At 41.0% G+C, this 22,716-nt stretch overlaps 1 protein-coding gene across 1 annotated transcript; it reads right to left on the bottom strand.

Annotated features, from left to right (window-relative positions):
- Positions 1–722: 722 nt before the first annotated feature.
- LOC133237486 (uncharacterized) lies at positions 723–10,206 on the bottom strand. Its single transcript, XM_061399571.1, has 2 exons — positions 8,801–10,206; positions 723–2,976 (listed from the first exon to the last, which is right to left on the bottom strand). The coding sequence occupies exon 2, from the start codon at positions 2,931–2,933 to the stop codon at positions 780–782; it is 2,154 nt and encodes a 717-aa protein (XP_061255555.1). The 5' UTR covers positions 2,934–2,976; positions 8,801–10,206; the 3' UTR covers positions 723–779.
- Between the last annotated feature and the right edge of the window lie 12,510 nt (positions 10,207–22,716).

The following is a 22,716-nucleotide window of genomic DNA, read 5'->3' as shown; positions in this document are numbered from 1 at the left end:
CAAGGTTTCTTTCCTGCAAATGTATCGTATACAAATGGTTTAGGTGATTTACATCATCTTCTGGCCAGAAGGCCTACTAACATTTTATGACTCTTGACAAGGACTTATCAACAAAGACTTACTTTCTCTAAGAGTAATTATTTCAAGGTTTGGCACCATCTTCCAAAGATAAAATTGCATTCCTATAGGGCGGATGTGTAATGGGTTTACAACAAAGAAAGAATTTATTACCTTAAGGGTCTAAAGTTACTAACACCAAGGCCACTACTTATTTTTTCTACATACCCACTATTAATTGATACATATTCAAGGATACAATTCAGGGGATGTGAAAACTTGGCAACAAGCATTGACTCATCAATGAAATCCTTTACTAGTTTATTCTGACAGTTTTTAACTCTCTGAGAGGCTCTAAGCTATTTGAATATCTTAAGCTTCCCATGCCTCTCGAGGCTAGGAGACTGTAAACAATCGTATGCATAGCTGCAGGAGTCCGGGTAAACTTGTCAGGCGAGTTAGAGAGCCATCAGAGGGGTTTGGATTTAAACACTCCTAATTGCCCAGGAACTTTATTAATTGGAGCTGTAAGTTAACTCTTTGACACACAGAGAGAGAGATGGTGGTAGGGGACAGCCCCCAGTAAAGTCAGAGGTGAGAGCACAAAGCAATAAAGTAGGCAGACTCTGGTTTTTGGGGGAAAATGCTCGAGAATATCCGGGGGACTCCTGAGGCTCGATCCCGCCTTTGCGTATGCCGAGCCTCCTTCCTCATGACCTTTGTCACGAGTGGAATGCCTCACCGGCTCCCCGCATCTCCCCCTTTTTATTTCTTAAAACAGCCAGATGTAGCTCAGTCGCGAGCCTCTGAATGCTCTGCCGAAGAATCCTGACAATACAAGGAAGAATGATTATTAGAAATAAAATTAAAACAGCCAAGGTAGCGTAGCCGAGGAAGGTAGACAGAATATTTTTTCCTGAAATGTAGTTAGAGAAAGTATGGAAGAAATCATTTGCTGTTCCAGCGGCAGTAAAATCTAATCGGGAGTGTTCCAGGGTTGCTATTTGATTGTGAAGTTTCCCTAAGTCTAAGCTAATGTCAGAGCTGTTCCAAATACCTGAAATATGGTTTTTAATCTTTTCCCATTCAAAATCTGTCTCATTTACTTTCAGGGGTGTTACACATATCCACCGGTAGTCAGCATGACAGGACAATGCCATTTTCACCTTTAAAGCCTGCAATTCAGTCCCAATATGTATTACTGCTTCCTCTAGGGCGTCTACCCTCATCTCTAATTTTCTGTCTATAGCTTCCTGTGTTGCCAATGCTAAAGAAACATTTTTGGACATAGAATCAACATATTGAGCAGTATGTACTTGTTGAGTCAATGATATTGCTGCCACAGTAACAGAAGTAATTGCACTTATCAAAGCTGCTATTCCCAAGATAAGTAAGCCCACAAACCGTCGTGTTCGCATTAAATCCTGCAGTTGTTGTAATACAGCCAAACCGTAATTATCATACCAATAAGAATGCACAGACACAGGTATCATGAGATAGGGTGGGCGTTTCAACACAACAAAAGAACAAACATTATATTGGGGGGTCAAACAAGATGGAAGCATACATTGTTCACAAGTTACAATATTAGGTCCACCTGAATAATTCATGTGTACATTTAATCTTTTGGAGTCATTAGTAAAGAGAAAAACATAAGGCGAGGGTACACAAGCTAAAACAGAATAAGTAGAATTGCTATTTGGACGGAATAAGGAAATGGGAGCGGTGGCAGCAAGGGCCCTCCAAATTTCTGGCTGCCAAGAGGTTCTGTTCTTAGTTGTATAAGACAATATAGGCGAAACAAATCGATTATTATGCCATCTAGTAATGCTTAAAGGCCAAGAAACCAAATCTTTCTTCCAATTATAAAATCTGCTGGGAAAGTCATCAAGGGGCAATGGGCTCCTATCTAGGTCTGAGTTACTCCAATCTTGAATCATGTAATTTCCTCCTCCCGGTATTCTGTAATCAGCTCTTAAACGATAAGTACAAGATTTCCAAATCGGATACCCTGTACGATCATCTATAGTGTTCCATATGGCATCTGAAGGCTCGGTATTATAACAACTTGGATATCCAGGAGCGGGTCTATGGATTATAAGTTCGTGGGGATCAAGGGCCCCGGGCATACGAGCCTGTAAAATCCAAAGCGCTAGACGCCCTCTATGTTCAATACCTGAGGCTGGAGAATGAGTCAGAACTGCCTTTTTAGAGGCTCCGACACATCCTTCTTTAGGGGGAATAATAAAGCTTTCTATATCACTGGGGAAGTTGAAACAAACAGGAAGGTCGTCTGCTAATCCCCTGAAGGTAAAATTGAAATTAATAGGATATTCGTCTGTGGTATAGGAAGTATATGACCCTCCCAGTAACTGAGGCTGGTTTGTGTGGACCCGTAGGGGGTCACTGTTCCAGGTAACTACTTGAAAGGTTGGAGGGTCTGGGAAGTAAGCCCAATACTTTTCAGGAGTGGGGGAGGAGGCGCTTACCTGGCATGATAATAAGGCAAGCATAGCAATAAACATCTTCTCAGGGGAGGTTGGAGAGCCCTGCAAAGAGGTTATTCCCCGTGCCTGATGGCAGAGTGTTTTTATTTGTCCCCAAGTAGGTATGGAGGCATTCCGGGTCGCCTGAGTCAGGCGGCCTGACCTCCTTTTGTGAGGCAAAGGATCGGGGGGAGCGATATCCTGTATGTGAAGTTGAGACATCTGTTTGGTGGGCGGATCCGTCCCCTGCTCATCCGGGATCCCCGATGTCAGTTGCTCCGATGTCAGTGGTGTTTCCCGTGCTGGCGGGGGGAGCGAAGGCAGAGGAGGCCCTTTCCTCTTTCGGGGTCGCGGCGGCCGTGGAACTCGGTATCCGAGAGGCTGAGACATGGCGAATCAATCTATCCGGAACCCAAATTGGAGAATCTGCGTCCTGTGGAAAAATACAAGCATATCCTCGACCGCTGGTTAACAATGGGTCAGGGCCTTTCCACTGTCCGGAAAGGAGGTCCTTCCATTTAACTAATGGTTTTGCATTCAATTGCTCCGGGCACCAATGGCGAAGCATTGCAGTCATTCCAGCTGAATCAGTATTTAAAATATTTATTACAAAAAGAGCATGTTGCAAGAGGTGATGGGGAGAACTATATTTAAACTCCCCTTCTTTTAGTTTTTGAATTTGGGTTTTTAGCGTTTGATGTGCTCTTTCCACAATGGCTTGTCCTTGTGGATTATAAGGGATGCCTGTATTATGTTTAATTTGAAACTTTAGACAAAATTCCTGAAAAGACTTAGATGTGTAAGCAGGAGCATTATCAGTTTTCAAGGCTTTTGGCAGACCCATATATGAAAAACAAGTAAAGAGATGTTGTATTACGTCTTTAACTGCTTCCCCTGTGCGAGCAGTTGCAACAATAACATGAGAAAAGGTGTCTACTGTTACATGAACAAAAGACAATTTTGCAAATGAAGAGATGTGAGTTACATCCATCTGCCAGAGTGCATTAGGTTTAAGACCGCGAGGGTTAACTCCCATAGGTAAACTATTTATAGTAGTGGGACAATGAGAACAGGAACGAACAATCTCCCGAGCAGAGTCTCGAGGAATCTGAAATTGATATCTTAGCGCAGTAGCATTTTGATGGTGGAGTGAATGAGAAGCTCGGGCTTCTTCAAAAGCAGAAGCCACTGTGACCTTAGTTAGTGAATCTGCCAGGTCATTTAAGGCACTTAAAGGTCCAGGCAATCCAGAATGAGCCCGAATGTGACCAATAAAATATGCTCGGCTTCGTTTCCAAATTTGCTGCTGCAGTTTAGTTAACAAGTGAAATATTGCAGTTTTGTTCTCAGGCAGGATCGCAGTCTCAATGTGTGGAAACAGCCTGACCACATACTGAGAATCAGAGTAAAGGTTAAATTCCTCCTCTGCAAACATAACAAAGGCCTCTATAACAGCTGTGAGTTCAGCTCTCTGGGCCGAAGTCTCCTGCGTATGTAAAACTTTACGCTGATCTTTTGTAACTATAGAAGCTCTGCCGTTAGCAGACCCGTCAGTAAAAACCATTTGAGCATCTGAGATGGGAGAGTATTTACACCTAACAGGGAAAATAACCGGGTGTTTAGACATAAAATTTAGCAAAACATGTGAAGGTAAATGATGCAGAATTTGGCCAAAATAATTTCCGATAGCAATCTGCCAATCCTCATCAAACATTAGGAGAGCATCAAGTTGTTCTTTATTATACGGAATTACAATTTCTGCTGGTTCTTTACCAAACAATTCAATGCTACGTTTTCTCCCTTTCAATATCAGTGTAGCTATCAGTCCTGGATAAGAGGCCACTACTTTTTTAGCCTGGGCGGGGAGATGGACCCATTCTAGAGGGCCATTTTGCCATAAAACTCCCGTAGGTGCTGTTGGAGTAGCTAGGCAGAGGAATTGCCAATTTGTTTGTAAATTAACTCTTTTAACATAGCTATCAGATAAAGCTGCTTCCACTTTTTCTAAGGCCTCCTGAGCCTCAGCAGTTAATTGTCTCTTAGAAGTTGGATCGGGATCCCCACGTAAAATGTTAAAAAGAGGTTTTAATTCAGCAGTAGTTAATTTTAAATAAGGCCTGATCCAATTAATGTCGCCTAAAAGTTTTTGATAATCATTTAAAGTAACAAGGTGATCTTTTCTCAATTTTAATGGGGCATGAGTCACAGTTTCTGAATTGATAACCCGTCCTAAGTAAGTTATGGGCGGATTGACTTGAATTTTCTCTGGGGCAATTTTTAAGCCTCTGTCTGTTAAAGCCTGAGTCAGATCCTGGAGAACAGTTTGTAAATGAGCTCTATCAGGGTGAGCTATTAAAATATCATCCATATAGTGAATCATATACAGTTGTTCATATTTAGCCCTAATATCTTCTATAGCTGCATTAACAAATTTCTGACATAAAGTAGGGCTATTTTTCATTCCCTGGGGCAACACTTTCCATTGAAACCTTAAATAAGGCTGTTTAAAATTTTCTGCTGGTAAACTAAAGGCAAATCGCTTTTTATCCTCAGCATTTAAGGGGATGGTGAAAAAAACAGTCTTGTAAATCAATTACAATAATATTATATCCTTCTGGGATGGCTACTGGGGAAGGAAGCCCAGGTTGTAAGGCTCCCATATCTTCCATAGTGGCATTAATAGCTCTTAAATCTTGTAAAAGTCGCCACTTGCCAGATTTTTTCTTAATAACAAAAATAGGAGTATTCCAGGGGCTATTGGAGGGCTCAATATGTCCCAATTCTAGTTGTTCAGAAATTAACGCTTTGGCTGCCAGTAGTTTTTCTTTAGTCAGAGGCCATTGTTCTACCCACACAGGGTCCTGAGATTTCCACGTAATGGGGTCGGCAGCAAAAATTGACAATGGCCTCCATCAAAAATTTGGATACCCTAATCCAGCACGGAACTTTAGAGGAGCAGGGCAAATTGGCTCAGTTATTCCTGTCTGCTGTTTACCTAACCCTTTTGAAGGATCATAGCCCATTTGTAGCATTTGCAAAGTTACTTTATCATCAGGGCTAAAAAGTAACATGCCCATTTGAGACAGCACATCTCTCCCCCACAACGAGAAGGGCAGCGAAGGAATCATATATGGTTGGAATGTTCCACGGGTATCCTCAAATTGCCAGTCTAAAATTTTTGCACTTTGAGCTACTGTAGGAGCTCTCCCGATGCCCACTAAGTTATTTGCAGTAGTATGTGTGGGCCAGGAATTGGGCCAGTCTTTCCCAGAAATACAGGAAACATCTGCTCCTGTGTCTAATAGCCCTTCAATAGACTTGCCACTGACAAGAATAGATTTCATAGGACGCTTTTTAGTAATTTCTGTTACCCAAAAAACCATGTCACTAGACCCAAATCCTTTGTCCTGTCTTTCATTTTGGGTGGCTGTTTGCCCAATTGCATTATGATAAGGCAAAAGTAAAAGTTGGGCTATTCTCTGTCCCTGATGTATTTGGAAAGTTTTAGTCGGGGGTGAAATCATTATCTGAATTTCTCCTGTATAATCTGAGTCAATTACTCCAGGAATAATTGTAAGACCTTGTATAGCTAAGGAACTTCTGCCTAGTATAATTCCTACCAGGCCTGTCGGTAATGGACCTTTAACTCCTGTAGGGATTTTTATAGTGGGGCTATCTGGTGTTAATATTGTTGAGGTGGTGGAACTGAGGTCCAGTCCTGCGCTGCCTGGGGTTGCTCTGATGAGCTCTGCGACGGGACGAAGGGAATGAATGGGTTCAGTGAGGCTGCCCCAATCGTTGTCGGGGCCTGGGGCTGGCCCCTCAACCCGTTTCCCGACTGCTGGTCGGGGCCTAAAAAGGCTCCATTTCTATGAAATCTTGACCTACAGTCCCTTGCCCAGTGATATCCTCTCTGGCAGCGAGGGCAAAGAGACCTAGGATTAATAGGCAGTGGGGCAGGGTTTTGCGGAGCAGCCACAGCCGGTTGGGCCGGATTAGGCAGATAAGAACCGGGTGGTCTTTGAGGGCACCCATGAAAAGTGTGTCCCGTCTGGCCACAAGAAAAACAAGTTCTAGGGAATGCATTCCTGCCCTGGTTATTGGGATCACCTTGTGATGGCTTGTTTTTGTTAGTAAAAAAGGATTGGACTGCCTGCTGATAAGAGTTTCCTTTTATCGCTGCAGCTATCGCAACACCCTGTAGCACTGATGGTCCTACATCTGCACACTGTTTCATATAATCAATTAGAGTTCCAGTTCTTCTAACAGGGCGCAATATAGCCTGGCAGGTAGAATCAGCATTTTCAAAGGCCAAGTGTTTTGTTAACAGTTTAGCTGCCTCAGAATCAGAAATTATTCTCTGGACAGCTTCTGAGAGTCGTGAGACAAAGTCTTCAAATGGCTCTTCTGACTTTTGTTTAATATCAGATAGAGCGGCACCTGATGCTTTACCATCGGGCAATGAGCGCCAGGCAGTAAAGGCACAATCAGCCACCTGTTGTATAGTAGTCCTATCTAATTTCATCTGTTCATCATAGGAGGGGTAGTCGGCCTGACCAAGTAATATAGGTTCAGTGATATGTGTAAAGTCTCCATTTTGGTTAGAAAAAGCATATATACGAGCGAGATCATCATATTCAGATTTCCAAAGTATAAAATGTCCTCCGGACAGGCAGGCCCTAGCAATTGATTTCCATTCTCGAGGTGTTAAGCATTGACCTGCTAGATTTTCTACTAGCTGCATCGTATACGGGGCTTTAGGCCCATATGAAATACATGCATTTTTAAGTTCTTTTACCAATTGAAAAGAAACAGGCTCCCAGTCGATAGCCTTTTGTTCACTTTCATCATTGTCAAAAATTAAAGGGAAACAAGCCTGAAGCTGGGGATCGAATTTCTCGCCAGGGGCAGAAGAGGCCCGTCTCCGTGGGACTGATTTTGGAATTTTCCCACTTCGATAGGGAGGTGGCGGTAATAATGCGGGTTTAATAGGACCTGTACGGCGTGGTATGGGAGGTGGTATGGGGGGAGGTGGTATGGGAGGAGGTATGGGAGGTGGTGGCAATGGCATAGGTTCCACATTCTCTGCTCTGTACTCAGGAGCTCTTTGAACTGTTTGGTATCCAAAGCTTACATATGGATTAAGTGGGACGCTCTCTTGGGAGTCCCTGGGGGCATATGGCCTGATGGGAGACGTTTCCCTTAAGCTCTTTGGAGCGGATGGCCTGACAGGGGAAGCTTCTCTTAAGCCTTTTGGGGCATCTTTGTTTAAGAGATGCCGATCTCCATCAGGGTGATATTTAACTGTGATCTCGCCTAAATTCTCTTTTTCTTTTGGGGAAGGCTGATCTTGTTTTTCATCCCTATCTTTAAGTTGTTCCTGAGTAGTCATGGCTGCTAACATTTTTCTTAATTGCCGATAGTCGGGCGGGTCTTCGTTTTTCTCATTTTCCTCAGGTTTAACTACAGTTTCGACCTCATTTTCCTCTTTAAAAGTTACTCTTTTAGATTCAGGGGCAGGTTTAGCTACAGCATTTTCTTCACTGTCACTTTTAAGATGTACTTTTTCTGAATCAGGGGCAGGGTCTAAGACATCTCTAATGATATTCCATAAGGAAAAGGCGTCATTAGGCACCTTTTCTGAGCCGTGTTCGGCGTGGTAAGTTTTTAGCTGTTTTCCTACTTTTTCCCAGACATCTAAGTTAACAGAGCCTTCGTCTGGAAACCAGGGACAGTGCTCTTGTACAAATGAAAGAAATGATTGAATGGCAGATTTTTTAACTTTGATTCCACTTTTACCTAATAACTGTAAAATTACTCCTATAAAGAGCTGTCTTTCATTTGATTCAGTATTACCCATGTCAGAAAATTAAGTATAGTAAAAGATTTTGCTTTAAGCTATCAAAAGATCAGGCTTTTCTTTGGCCTTTTAACTTCAGAAACTGTTTTCTCTCTCTAAGTCTAACTCTTTAACACTTTCAACACTTCCCACTCCTCTCGCCCTGTCTATCCTACAGGGGGTCCGCGGCACCCTTGAGTGGGGTCCTAGCCGTCCCGAACACTGGAAGAACAATAGGGCTGGTGACCCAGATTGTCCCGGGGGAGGAACAGTAGGCTGATGGCCCAAACTGTTCCAAGGGAGGAGCAGTAGGGCTGGTCACCCAAACTGCTCCGTGGGGGAACAAGAGGGCTGGTCACCCAGTTGTTCCGAGAACGGGGGGCAATAGGGCTGGTGACCCCAATTGCTGGGAGCTTACCTTCGAAAATCCTGTATCGGGCGCCACCTGCTGGGGACCAGCCCCAGCTGATCCAGGGTATTCGAAGGAGAGACGGCCTAGGCGACTATTTATATGCTAATTAGAGATATAGAGAACAATAGAATGAGGATAGCTCAGTAGGAAAATTCAGTGGAGAAAAGAAGCTGAGTAGCTTGGTTTACGCGGGAGACCAATAAAACTTCAAGACAAGAAGTTTGCACCACTGACGTAGGCCGCAGGCGCCCTCTCGAATAGCGGAAGGTGTCTCACCCTAGACACCTTCTCGAGTGGGTCTTAGAAGCCCAGACATGATTAGTCAGCGTGGTGGGTTCCGCGCTCCAGATGGAGACTCAGCTGGAAGTTAAAGGGAAGAATGACATGGGGAGACCAAGCGCTGGTAAACAAGGCCCGTAGCTTTATTTTTAACAGGGGCTTTTATACCCTAAGTTACACATAGAGGATAATAGGGGATGCAAAGTCAGCAGTCTTTGGTTCTTATCAAAAACCAAGGTTTCTTTCCTGCAAATGTATCGTATACAAATGGTTTAGGTGATTTACATCATCTTCTGGCCAGAAGGCCTACTAACATTTTATGACTCTTGACAAGGACTTATCAACAAAGACTTACTTTCTCTAAGAGTAATTATTTCAAGGTTTGGCACCATCTTCCAAAGATAAAATTGCATTCCTATAGGGCGGATGTGTAATGGGTTTACAACAAAGAAAGAATTTATTACCTTAAGGGTCTAAAGTTACTAACACCAAGGCCACTACTTATTTTTTCTACATACCCACTATTAATTGATACATATTCAAGGATACAATTCAGGGGATGTGAAAACTTGGCAACAAGCATTGACTCATCAATGAAATCCTTTACTAGTTTATTCTGACAGTTTTTAACTCTCTGAGAGGCTCTAAGCTATTTGAATATCTTAAGCTTCCCATGCCTCTCGAGGCTAGGAGACTGTAAACAATCGTATGCATAGCTGCAGGAGTCCGGGTAAACTTGTCAGGCGAGTTAGAGAGCCATCAGAGGGGTTTGGATTTAAACACTCCTAATTGCCCAGGAACTTTATTAATTGGAGCTGTAAGTTAACTCTTTGACACACACAGAGAGAGATGGTGGTAGGGGACAGCCCCCAGTAAAGTCAGAGGTGAGAGCACAAAGCAATAAAGTAGGCAGACTCTGGTTTTTTGGGGGAAAATGCTCGAGAATATCCGGGGGACTCCTGAGGCTCGATCCCGCCTTTGCGTATGCCGAGCCTCCTTCCTCATGACCTTTGTCACGAGTGGAATGCCTCACCGGCTCCCCGCATGTGTGAGTGACTTGCAGATGAGATATTCAGCTCCACATAGAAAGTCAGTTCAGACACTGTCTTGACCGAGGCCTTCCCAACAGGGTGATTCCTAAATGACAGAAACGTCTGTCTCCTCATTAGATGTTTGTTTACATAACGAATCGTTGCCTGAGATACTGAACCACCCTGAATCCTTGACATGCTGTTTTTATACAATATAGAAACTCGCAAGTGTTTTCTTATGTGACTGTACAAGCCATCTAAAATATTTTAGCAGGTTCAAGGCCACTTCTGCTTTCACCTGACTCATTCATTTTGGGGAGAGAGATCTGTTTTTAAGGTAGGGTTTTAATGGTACATGAGACCAGAGTCTCTTTTTTCTTTTTTTAAAAAATAAATTCTTGGAGTATAATTGCCTTACAATGTTTTGTTCATTTCTACTGTACAGCAAACATAAAAGTTTGCACATTTCCAAAAAAAAAAGAGGGGATTCAAAATAAAAAAAAGAGAGGATATAGTTATACATACAGCTGAATGTATATGTATAACTATATCCCCTCTTTGTTTGCATTTCAAGGGGGACAGAGGGGTGGGATGATTTGGGAGATTTGGATTGACATATATGCACTACTGATGCTAAGAATAAAATAGATAATTAATGAGAACCTACTGTACAATACAGAATCTTTTAAGTTTTTTTTCTTATTTATTTGTTTATGGCTGTGCTGGGTCTTCATTGCTGTGTGGGCTTTTCTTCTAGGTGTGGGGCATTGTGGCTTCTCTTGTCATGGTTCCCGGACTCCAGAGCCCCGGCTCAATAGTTGTGGCTTACTTGCTCTACAGCATGTGGGATCTTCCTGGACCAGGGATCGAACTCATGTCTCCTGCATTGGCAGGTGGCTTCTTTACCACTGAGCCACCAGAGAAGACCCCAGGATCACTCTAACACTCTTCTCTTGGCCTTTAACACACTCTGGCAATCAGATTGAGACACTGTTTAAATAAATTTAAGTTTCGTTTTCTTTGAGTAGGGGAAGTTGATACTGCTTCAAATATCTTCTGAAGTTAGGCTTTCAATTTCACATTCATATGTCCCAGGAGGTAGGCAGGACTTTCCAATATATGACAGTAAGGGTCAATCACACTTAAATTCATGCTTAATCATAACATGCTTACATTGTGGAAATTTGCATAAATTATTAATTACAGCTCATTAAAATTTTACAAATAGCAACCCACACCAGTATTCTTGCCTGGAGGGCTACAGTCCACAGGTTTACAAAGAGTCAAACACAACTAAGCGACTAACACTTTCACTTTCTCAACTTTTCTCAAGCCAAAAAGAAAAAAATTTAGTTGTCTTTTGTTCATACTCTCATAAATTCAGAGTGTCTTGTTAAGATCTGTTGGGACATACCTTGGTCTTCATGGTCTGAATTTTTGAGGCTTCTTCTCAAAATGCCTCCAGCTGTCACCAAAGCTACTCCTGGTCGCTACTCAAAAACTGCCCCCTCCACTTTTAGCAGGAGTGAGTATACATCTTTAAGTTAAAGGGTCCAGAGATCTCAAGCCAGGCCCCTCAAGAAGTTTATAGATGGTTTTGCAAGGGCCATAAACCTAACCCCAGAACACCAACCAAGATGACACATCCAGAAGACAACTTCTCCAGAAGACCCAGGAAGCAAGCTCCCAATATCAGAGGCAGTTTGTCCTCTTTCAGTCTGCTCTCCCAAGTTATCTCCCTGCATCCTCACTTTCTTCTGCATTTACTTAAGAATCTAGATTATTAACAGATACTCAAAGTTCTTATTTACAATGTGTATGTGTTTCTCATCTTTAATTTTTCTTGTGATGCTTTGAGTCACTCCTTTGTGTGTCTTTTGATTAAGATGCACATTCAGGATAATGTTTTTACTTGTGTTCCTTTGAATGATAACCAGCTGTCTTTGATGCTAGTTCATTGCAGTAAGAAAGGTAGTTTTCTGTGTAATTGGAATCAAGCAATAAGTGCTTTGTAAGTGACAAAACACTGGGTCAAGTGGCCAGAAAAATCAAACTCCCATCAAACCTAGACATGAAGATGTCTGCCTGAACAATAACAACACGTGGCAACTTTGTAGCCCGTGTTTCACAGAAATAGAGCTTGGACACCCTTAGCTCCTGCTGAATACAGGACTACAAACCCCAAGACATGCCTTTCTTCATATTATTCCATGTCGCTTTGCTCAGATCAGTCACCACCAAAGTCCGAAATACTGAGGAATGGACTTTGTCCCTTCAAGTGATCCAACAAGTGATCTTTGAGCAAAAGGAAATAGCAAATCTGACAGTAATAGATTCTGGAAAACTGCCAGCAGAGCCTTATCATACATGCCCAGCTCTCCAAAAAGCAGTGAAGATGGAAATCGCTTGTTTACAGACAATGGTGTTGCAGTTTCCAACCTGAGCTGACAAAGATGTCAAGGGGGAGGAGCTGGGAGCCTAAACCCATGTGGTTTTGGTTTTCCCCATGATTAGAAACTATGCATCCCCAAGATACATTCCTGTCACTATGTGAAGGCTGATGAAAATGAAAGACAGGGCAAGTCTGGCTCTGGGAAATACCTTGCCCTGGAATCAACTGTAAATCAGCAAAAGCACCTGAATTATCAAGACTGTTGAGCAAACCTGGCTCAGAACTTGGTCTCGTATGCACATGAGTATAAAGCTATTGTACCTCACACACTGCCGGGTCCCTAGGAGTTCCCCATCTCACAAGACTCATCTGAGAATCTGTCACCTAGTCAGACCCTGCAAACCCATCACTCCACTCTGCCTGTCTGGGCTGTCAAGATTCTGCCAAAGTATTTTCCAGGATGTTTTTGAGGGTGTTGTGCTAAAGCCTAAAGTTGACAAAAGCTATAAACACAAAATATTATAAGGTAATTAGCCTCCAATCAAAATAAATAAGTTTAAAAAATCAAGTTTATCTATAGGATAGCAAGCATGCCTAGAAATAGAATTGTGAAACAATCTTTCCATGATACATAGAGCAATAATAAAATGCTTATAAACAATGTCCACAAGAACGGCACAGGATCTATATAAATAAATCAATCGAGTCATTCTGAAAGAAGTAATGGAAAATGCCAACAAAATGGAAAAGTGGAAAAAGGATAAAGTATCACTTTCTCCCAAAGTATCATAAAATTCATAGTCTTAAAGGGCCACAATTAAACAACTAGCACCATTCTCAAACTGGTACTTTTAGATGAAATATGAGTGGAGTGTTACATCCATCATTTATTTTGGCAGGTAAACTATATTAAACTAGACAAGCATTAGTTTTATCTTTATAAAAATAAATAAGATTTAATTACATTTTCAAAAGCATTTATATTCAGCTTAGTTTAAGTCATTCTGATCTCTTTATATTGTTCATTCTAATTTATCTTTTAATTTTAAAGATAATGTTGAAGTAATATAATTTTGATTGAACAAATCGAGGTGATCTATTGAAGGGAAAGTAATGTTTAGATCGAAAAAATTGAGTCATATTTTGTAAACTTTTATTACCTTCATTTTAGCAAAATCACTGCTTTCAATTATTTATATAAATATCCCTTCTCTTCAACAGAACACGGAAGCTGTGCAGTGAGAGTCAGCACTCTTGGATATTTTGTCAAATTTCAGTCACATAGTGCTCATAATTTCACATATTTTAAAGTCTCGTCTTGAAGATTCACATACTATTTGATAGTTTATTGGCATTTGTAATTTTCTCTTTTAAAATGTAAGCACAGCACACACTCGCCTCACTTGCACCATTGCTTATAACTGTTCCGAGGGGCTGCAAGAGCGTTCCTGAATTCATCTGAAAAGCTGGCAGGAAGTGAGGAAGCGCGGCGTCCTGAGGATCTGGAGTTGGGCCGGGGCGCAGGTGGAGCCTGGAGGAGCTCTAGTCCAGAGAAACTACGGAGGGACTTGACCACGGTTCTTGACCGTGGTTCTTACTTATTTTATTCTTATTGTGGCATCTTTATGCTTTCATTTATACATTTTACTACTGTAATAGACCCAAAGGAAGACCAGTACTGGACAGTGGTAAATTCAACAATGTCATATCATTTAAGATCTATCTGGTCTTTGGTGAGGATTATTCTCAACATCATACTCTATGAAGCTATAGCATCGATTATTGTAAAACCCATCTTGCATACTGTATGAAAATACAGTATCACGAGTCTGAAATGTTTCTGAAACAATCTCATAAGAAATAAAAATTTTTATTTAATTTTTATTTATTTTTCTGCACCTGGTCTTGTTTGTGACATGTGGGATCTAGTTCCCTGACCAGAGATTGAACCCAAACTCCTTGCACTGGGAGAAGAATTTTTCCCACCTAATTTTTATTTAGTTGTTAGCTCTGAATATGGCAACTAAGGCTCTATATAGAAAGACTAGGACTGGATATGATAAAGAATTTAAGAATAGAAGACTTGGAGAGGAGTTTTGTTGTGGTAAATAAAGCAAAAGAGGGAAAAGGGCAAGTAACACTTGGCTTAAATGTGAGATAAGTGCAAGTTCAAAAAAAAGAAACATGGTGGAAAAGGCCACTCTAGTATTTATTGAGGAAATATTGTGTGGTGAGCCAGGCAGTTTCCCATCCCACGAACTGTACATTCTAGTGGGCAGATAGGACACCCCATTTTCTGAACCTCAAGCATGCCCTTGACGCGCTTGTACTAGACAGGGTTGTTGGACCTATTTGAGTCGTTGTGTAAAACAGCAGAATCCAGTGAGTCAGAAATGTGCAAGTTCTGAGGCCTCACAAATCTGCCAATTCAGGAGACACAGGTTTTAAGAAAAATTCTGAAAGAGATGGGAATACCAGACCACCTGACTTGCCTCCTGAGAAATCTGTATGCAGGTCAGGAAGCAACAGTTAGAACCAGACACGGAACAGACTGGTTCCAAATAGGAAAAGGAGTACATCAAGGCTGTATATTGTCACCCTGCTCATTTAACTTATATGTAGAGTATATCATCAGGAATGTTGGACCAGATGAAGCACAAGCTGGAATCAAGATTGCCAGGAGAAATACCAATAACCTCAGATATGCAGATGACACCACCCTTATGGCAGAAAGTGAAGAAGAACTAAAGAGCCTCTTGATGAACATGAAAATGAAAGAGGAGAGTGAAAATATTGGCTTAAAACTCAACAATCAGAAAACAAAGATCATGGCATCTGGTCCCATCACTTCATGGCAAAGAGATAGGGAAACAGTGGAAAGAGTGACAGACTTTATTTTGGGGGGCTCCAAAATCATTGCAGATGGTGACTGCAGCCATGAAATAAAAAGAAACTTGCTCCTTGGAAGAAAAGCTATGAAAAAACTAGACAGCATATTAAAAAGGAGAGAAATCACTTTGCCAGCAAAGGTCCATCTAGTCAAAGATATGGTTTTCCCAGTAGTTATGTATGGATGTGAGAGTTGGACTATAAAGAAAGCTGAGCACTGAAGAATTGATGCTTTTGAACTGTGGTGTTGGAGAAGACCTTTGAGAGTCTCTTGTGTTGCAAGGAGATCAAACCAGTCAATCCTGAAGGAAAGTCGTCTTGAATAGTCATTGTGTTAGGGGAAGCACACTGATTGAAACTGCCCATCCTGGCCAGGCACCATAGTAACCATTTGCATGAGTTGTTTTATGACAGGAGATCCTGATAAGAAACGGAACTAATAAGCCACCACCAACCGGAAGAGTCCAGGAAAGGTCGAAAGGAGACACCGCATGTCTGTCCACTTCCCAGAATCCCTCTCGCTAGCATCCATCTTGGCTGAGCAATGCGTGCGCCACAAGAAAGACTCTAAATTAGAATGATTGGCCAAAGACCACCCGGAAACTAATCCCATCACCATAAAACCCTATATTGAGAGCCATGCAGCAGAGCAGTTCTCCTGGGTTCCCTTACCCTACTGCTCCACACCCGGGTGCCCTTTCCCAATAAAATCTCTTGCTTTGTCAGTACATGTGTCTCCTTGGATAATTCATTTCCGAGTGTTAGATAAGAGCCCAGTTTCGGGCCCTGGAAGGGGTCCGCCTTCCTTCAACAAACGGCGACTCTGGCGGGGACTCTTCTTCACTGAGACTGACATCCTGACCACTCAGGGTACTCAGGGGCCAGCTTGCCTGCCAATGGACCAGACCCAGCAGCTGCAACTGGGACCCTTTTGTCCCTGGTCTCCTCCTGACGTGGACAACTGGCCAGAGTGCCCCGACCGGTAAGGAACAAGAGACTTTATTGACCCCTCTCCCCTTCCCTCTCTCTTTCCTCCCCTTAACCCTTCCTATCCTTCCCCGTTTTTCTAGTCCCCCGGTCCTGGACGCAAGAATCTGGTCGAACGGCCCTCAGCCTGAGCTGAGGATTGGAGATTGATCACCTCCTCTAGGCAGAGAATTCAAATTCTGGTTCTGGTCTGGTCTGATTTCTGGTAGGGCCAAGTTCCAGTCCTCCCTTCTCTGGAGGCCCAGGGAAAAGTCCCATAACGCCTGGGTATCTGTAGGTGGCAGGAGACATCTGTAAGGCCACCTCTTTTGCCCCCCCTCCTGCCTCCTCCCCCTTCTTCTTTCAACCTGGTTTCCTTTCCTCCCTTTGAAATCTTTGAAGATGTTAGTACTTGGATCTGAAGTTCTGTGTCTCTGTAGGAGGTTTTCTGAGAGACTGTATTCTTGTATTTAAGGGAGTGTCTGATGAGGACTTCCAGGTTTATATGTGTGTGTTTTAACTCTGTGTTCTGTGTTGTGGTTTTTGATGGCCATTTTGCTTTGTCTGGCCACCATTTGGTTTAGACCTGCTGCCATTTTGTTAGAACTTGATTTTCTTTCCATGTGCCTTGAGACAAGGGCTCTCAGGAACACTTATCTAGACCATCTCTAACTCCCTGAGACTGAGGGAAAAGGGGAAAAAGACTTTAAAATTTTTATATATTTCAACTGTTTTTTAAATAAACTAATAAATTTTATATTGTAATATCTAATTCACGACTAAACTTAGATAATGAAGCTAGATCTTGCACTGTGTCTGTCTAAATATGTCTTGGTATGTCTTTGTCTCTGGATAATATTTTTGAGGTTAATTTGTAGATGAGCTCTATTTAATTGGCTTAAAAAAAGGTAAGCACTTACAAATCAAATAATTTTAAATGAATAAATTCCAGGTTCATGTGAACTGGGAAATATTCAGTATTAAATACCTGATATTAATGTTTATTTGTTGACCTATCTAATATAGATATGTCTTAGAGTAATTAACACTAAGTAAAATATTTTCATTGTACCTAGGTTTCAGTTCAGTTCAGTTCAGTCGCTCAGTCGTGTCCGACTCTTCGAGACCCCATGAATCGCAGCACGCCAGGCCTCCCTGTCCATCACCAACTCCCAGAGTTCACTCAGACTCACGCCCATCGAGTCAGTGATGCCATCCAGCCATCTCATCCTCTGTTGTCCCCTTCTCCCCCTGCCCCCAACCCCTCCCAGCATCAGAGTCTTTTCCAATGAGTCAACTCTTCACATGAGGTTGCCAAAGTACTGGAGTTTCAGCTTTAGCATCAGTCCTTCCAAAGAAAGCCCAGGGCTGATCTCCTTCAGAATGGACTGGTTGGATCTCCTTGCAGTCCAAGGGACTCTCAAGAGTCTTCTCCAACGCCACAGTTCAAAAGCATCAGTTCTTCGGTGCTCAGCTTTCTTCACAGTCCAACTTTTACATCCATACATGACCACAGGAAAAACCATAGCCTTGACTAGACGAACCTTTGTTGGCAAAGTAATGTCTCTGCTTTTGAATATGCTATCTAGGTTGGTCATAACTTTCCTTCCAAGGAGTAAGCGTCTTTTAATTTCATGGCTGCAGTCACCATCTGCAGTGATTTTGGAGCCCAAAAAAAGAAAGTCTGATACTGTTTCCACTGTTTCCCCATCTATTTCCCATGAAGTGATGGGACCAGATGCCACGATCTTTGTTTTCTGAATGTTGAGCTTTAAGCCAACTTTTTCACTCTCTTCGTTCACTTTCATCAAGAGGTTCTTTAGTTCTTCTTCACCTTCTGCCATAAGGGTGGTGTCATCTGCATATCTGAGGTTATTGGTATTTCTCCTGGAAATCTTGATTCCAGCTTGTGCTTCTTCCAATAAAAGTTAAATATTGTCGGTTACAAGTTTGTCAACAAGGAAATTACCTCGAGTGAAGAAACTTCTAAAAAATGTAAATGATGTATGAGCTTTTATATAAACTCTATTAAAAATAATTATTCTCTAGAAATATGCCTAAAATAGTTTCTCCAGATTGGCGTAACTTAAATTTCTAAGAGTTGTGCCAAGTGTGTTTAGTGTTGGAAGTCTATTAAATAGTTAGGTCATTTCCAAATAAAATAAGATTTTGAAACATTTACTACTAAACACTAATTTGCTTTTACAGAGAAACTAAAGAGATTTGAGACTATAAATGGATAATGTTTGATGCCATCCTAAAATGTTCTAAGAAAGCAAGGATTTTAGAAATTATCACTGGTATTTATGCTCACCAATGTATGAAATGCTAATATAAAAGTTAATTCTTGGTTGCTAAAGGAAAGTAGGACGTGTGTTTTCAGTAAAAAAAAAAAAAAAAGGAAAAGAAAAGAAAAAGTTATTAAAAAAGGTATTAAAAAATACTAAAAAGAGTTATGAATGATCAGGATTTTCTAAAAGTAGATTACAGTTAGTTAGATAAATGGATTTTGTCAGAAATGACACAGCAATAAGAAAACTGGTTAGAGTCAACTAGGTCCAAGATGGCGGAGCTGACTTTCACTAGACCTTGAGCCTTGGTATTTAGGCCTATTATGACATATCAACAAGCTAAATGATACACCCATCAACATTGACTGCTGCTGCTGCTGCTAAGTCACTTCAGTCGTGTCCGACTCTGTGCGACCCCAGAGATGGCAGCCCACCAGGCTCCCCGTCCCTGGGATTCTCCAGGCAAGAACACTGGAGTGGGTTGCCATTTCCTTCTCCAATGCATGAGAGTGAAAAGTGAAAGTGAAGTCGCTCAGTCGTGTCTGACTCCCAGTGACTCCATTGACTGCAGCCTACTAGGCTCCTCCGTCCATGGGATTTTCCAGGCAAGAGTACTGGAGTGGGGTGCCATTGCCTTCTCCCAACATTGACTAAATCTGACCAAATGTTCTAAACCCTTTTACTTGATCTTTTCGATAAAACTTCCTAAATAGAATTCTTTTGAAGTTTTTTTGACCTCTAGCTAACTTTGGGGTACTTCAGAGGGGCCCTGAAACATCTCAAAAAGAGATATTAAACTGTGTTTATTTGGTTGGTTAAATTACATTAAAAAGATTATCAAATGAGTAATAAATCCACTCATGTTATAATATATGGTAAAATTATTAATACAGATATCCTAGAAATTATATGGAGTTCTTAACATTCTGATATGTCCTGGTATTCTAATGGAAAACCTGATGCCTTCACAAAAGTTAACAAAAAGACTGCATGTACCAACAAATATGCTTATAACTTTTATGATTTCTATCTGAAAAATTACGGGTTTAAATCTTAGGTTTTCAGGGAATAGGGAAAACCGTCCTCTCAAACTAATTATGACAATACTTTGGTAAAATTAAACGTTATAAACAAAACAATTATATTTTCTCTCTATCTGACTCCTCTAAAAATTGGAAATTCTTAGGTTTCCAGTAAGTTTATCAAATGAGTTAAGAAGGTTATCTCATGGGTACAAAAATCTCAAGAAAGTTTTGAGACCTTAAAAAGGGAAAAATTCATCTATATTTGTTAGGCAAAATCTGTGATAAGCCTTTTGTGTGAGTTTCCCAGCCCTGTTTTATTTTAAAAGTTCAGTCTGAGACTCTATAAATCTTTCAGCAAAATAAAAAAGTCTATAATCAATTATGGTTATATAAATCATCAGACCAAAATTAGTGAGAACAGAACTATTTTGCTAACAAATTAGCCTTATTTTGTTTATATTTGATAAAAATGAGGGTAACTGTAGGGAAAAAAAGATATTTCAAAAAAATATTAAATCCCAGTTTGTTAATGGAGGTCTGCATCTAGTAAGACTCATCTCTTAGATAATTCTTTGCTGTTATGTGATATTAATGTAAAATTTAATTAAATTCTTGGAGAACACCCTAAGTTTGTTTCTGAAGCTTATCTCAGTAATCTATCTTTGGATAAAGATCAGATGCCTCATGACCTGCAACCAGGACTGGAAAAAGACATAATTTAAGGGACTGTCTCCAACCTGGATGGAAGGACTTCTTTATCAGGTACTCTTAACTAGCTCATGCACAATGAAACTGAAGGGAAATTAACTCTTAGATTAATTCCCACTTCCAAAATCCCCTACACTGGATTGGTCTATAGAGAAGACAGCTGACCTGATCTCACCTTAAAATGATGCTCAAGCAAGAGAAACTACACTACACCAGAATGAGAAGATGACGACATCAGAGATAGACAGCTTACCCAAGATGCTGGACCTGATTTGTACGATCATTTATGTTTTCTTGACTTCTTAGACCTTTACATATAAATCAAATGCTTTTCCATCATAGGCCTGAGTCTATGCTAGTTTTAGAAATCAATTCAGTTGTTGGGTTTGTGGCCAATTACCTGTGTCTAGTTCTGGGTTACCTTGGTAAATTTCTCTACTACAAGACTCTAACTGGTTGGCCCTGAGAAAATTTACTTTAAAAAAAAAAATTATAGTCATATTCAGGTCACTGTGATATTACTAGATGGGATCCCCACACCCGGCCAATTAATAATGCCTGCTCTGACTCTGGCCATAAATTTGAGCTTTTTTCTATTACTCAAGCTCAATCAGAACAACAAAAAAGGTTTCAACAAAGGAGGAAAAAATCTCCCACAATTATGGGATAGATTTATATAGATAACACCAGGCTATGGTAATTTAGGTTTAAAGTCTCCTCTGTGTTGGAAACAATTAAATCATACTAAGCCCAATCAGTCTAGTAATACTAGAAAACTGGGCTATGTGCCTTATAGATGGTGCCAATATATAATTTCCTTGGAAAATAAAGATTCTACAAAGCAGACTAAGTCAGATGACCTGAGATCTACTGGGCTACGTCTAATGGAAGCTCTTAAGTCTTACTTGTGACTTTACTAATACTGCTGGGCTATGTTATTTGTATTTCACCTGTTTTACAAAATTGCTGTTTCTTATACTGTCAAATGTGTGTCTGAGGCCTCTAATAAAATAATATATAGTCCCATATGAGATAGATGATAGTAACAGTAACTCTAGATATGGGAAGAAACAACAAGAAGAAATATTTTCCTGGACCAAGAGGCTAATAGACAGGTGGTCCAGAAAATTTTGGATACTGTTTTATGGCCTAGTCCAGTAACAGCACATTGAGTGGCCTGTCAACAAAACCTTTGCCAAACCTGAGAATGGACATTCTCAACACCATTGGATAAAATGGTCATGAAATGCCCCCCTCAAAATCATGGCCAAGTTTATGAGCAAAAAGGGGCTCTGCCAACTGAAGACTGACACTTGCCATCTACATCTACAAAGATTAAATCATGGCTGCTGCAACTGCTGACTTTCAACGCCCCTAAAAGGAGTTCAGGGTGATAAACAAGAATCAGACACTCTGTGCTCTGGAAAAAACTGGCAGAACAGGTCTTCAGATAGTTAAATCTTTTCAAGAAAAGATGTTATGAGTCCCAATTCTTGCATCTTCTCATACCTAGAAAAACACTGATGTCATTAATGGTGAAATCTGCTTTGGCTATTAGAGTAGCTATGGTTCAGATATCCTGGGAAATAATTAGGTGTTGCTATAGGTGTACTTTCAGATTAGACCTTGTATTGCTAAACACTTGAGTTTTCTGAGTCATATCAGGCTTGGATGCCACCATTCTCAAAACAATGTCTGCTGGAAGCAAGTAACTGCAACCTTACTTTTTATAAAAACTAGGCAACTGGCTACCTGGCTACAAGTCTCCCTGAAGTGCCAGGTCCAGACTGGGTTTCAGGCCTATTCTTCTTAAAAAAAAAAAAAAAATGAGATTTATTTTGTCTACTAAATTCCAGTTATCACTCCTCCAACTACTTCTAATTGGGTCTGTTACACCAAAATGGCAGACCAAGAGATTGAGATTTTAATCATACAAGACTCAGATCTAAAACTTAGAACTCAGAAATACTTCCAATTCAGTGTCTCTTCTCCAAGCTGAGGCAGTCCTATGCTCCATTTTGACAGGAAGTTATCACAGTCATAGTTGCCTAGTTCCCTAAATTAAAACTGAGTAAAACTCTGTGGGGTTCTGGAGTAGAGATCTGTTCTGTGTTCTCCATTTCTTGTCTGTAAGATATGGGCTTCATTCAACCTCCTTGACCTTCTCTGAGTTCCAAAGGGTGGATTCAGACAATTGCTTGCTGTTCTAGGGGACATTTGCAAGGACTGAATAGTCTTTTTATTTTGTTTTCTCATCTCCCCTCTCATTTCTGACCCATAAAAGACCCTGGCAATCAGGCCCTGACAAGATGGCTATTTCAAGGCACTAGCCTGCCATCTT

This window comes from Bos javanicus, chromosome 24 (assembly GCF_032452875.1).
Source record: "Bos javanicus breed banteng chromosome 24, ARS-OSU_banteng_1.0, whole genome shotgun sequence".
Taxonomy (NCBI): Eukaryota; Metazoa; Chordata; class Mammalia; order Artiodactyla; family Bovidae; genus Bos; species Bos javanicus.
The sequence above is the reverse complement of the archived record's forward strand: the minus strand, read 5'-3'. Positions and strand labels throughout refer to the sequence as shown.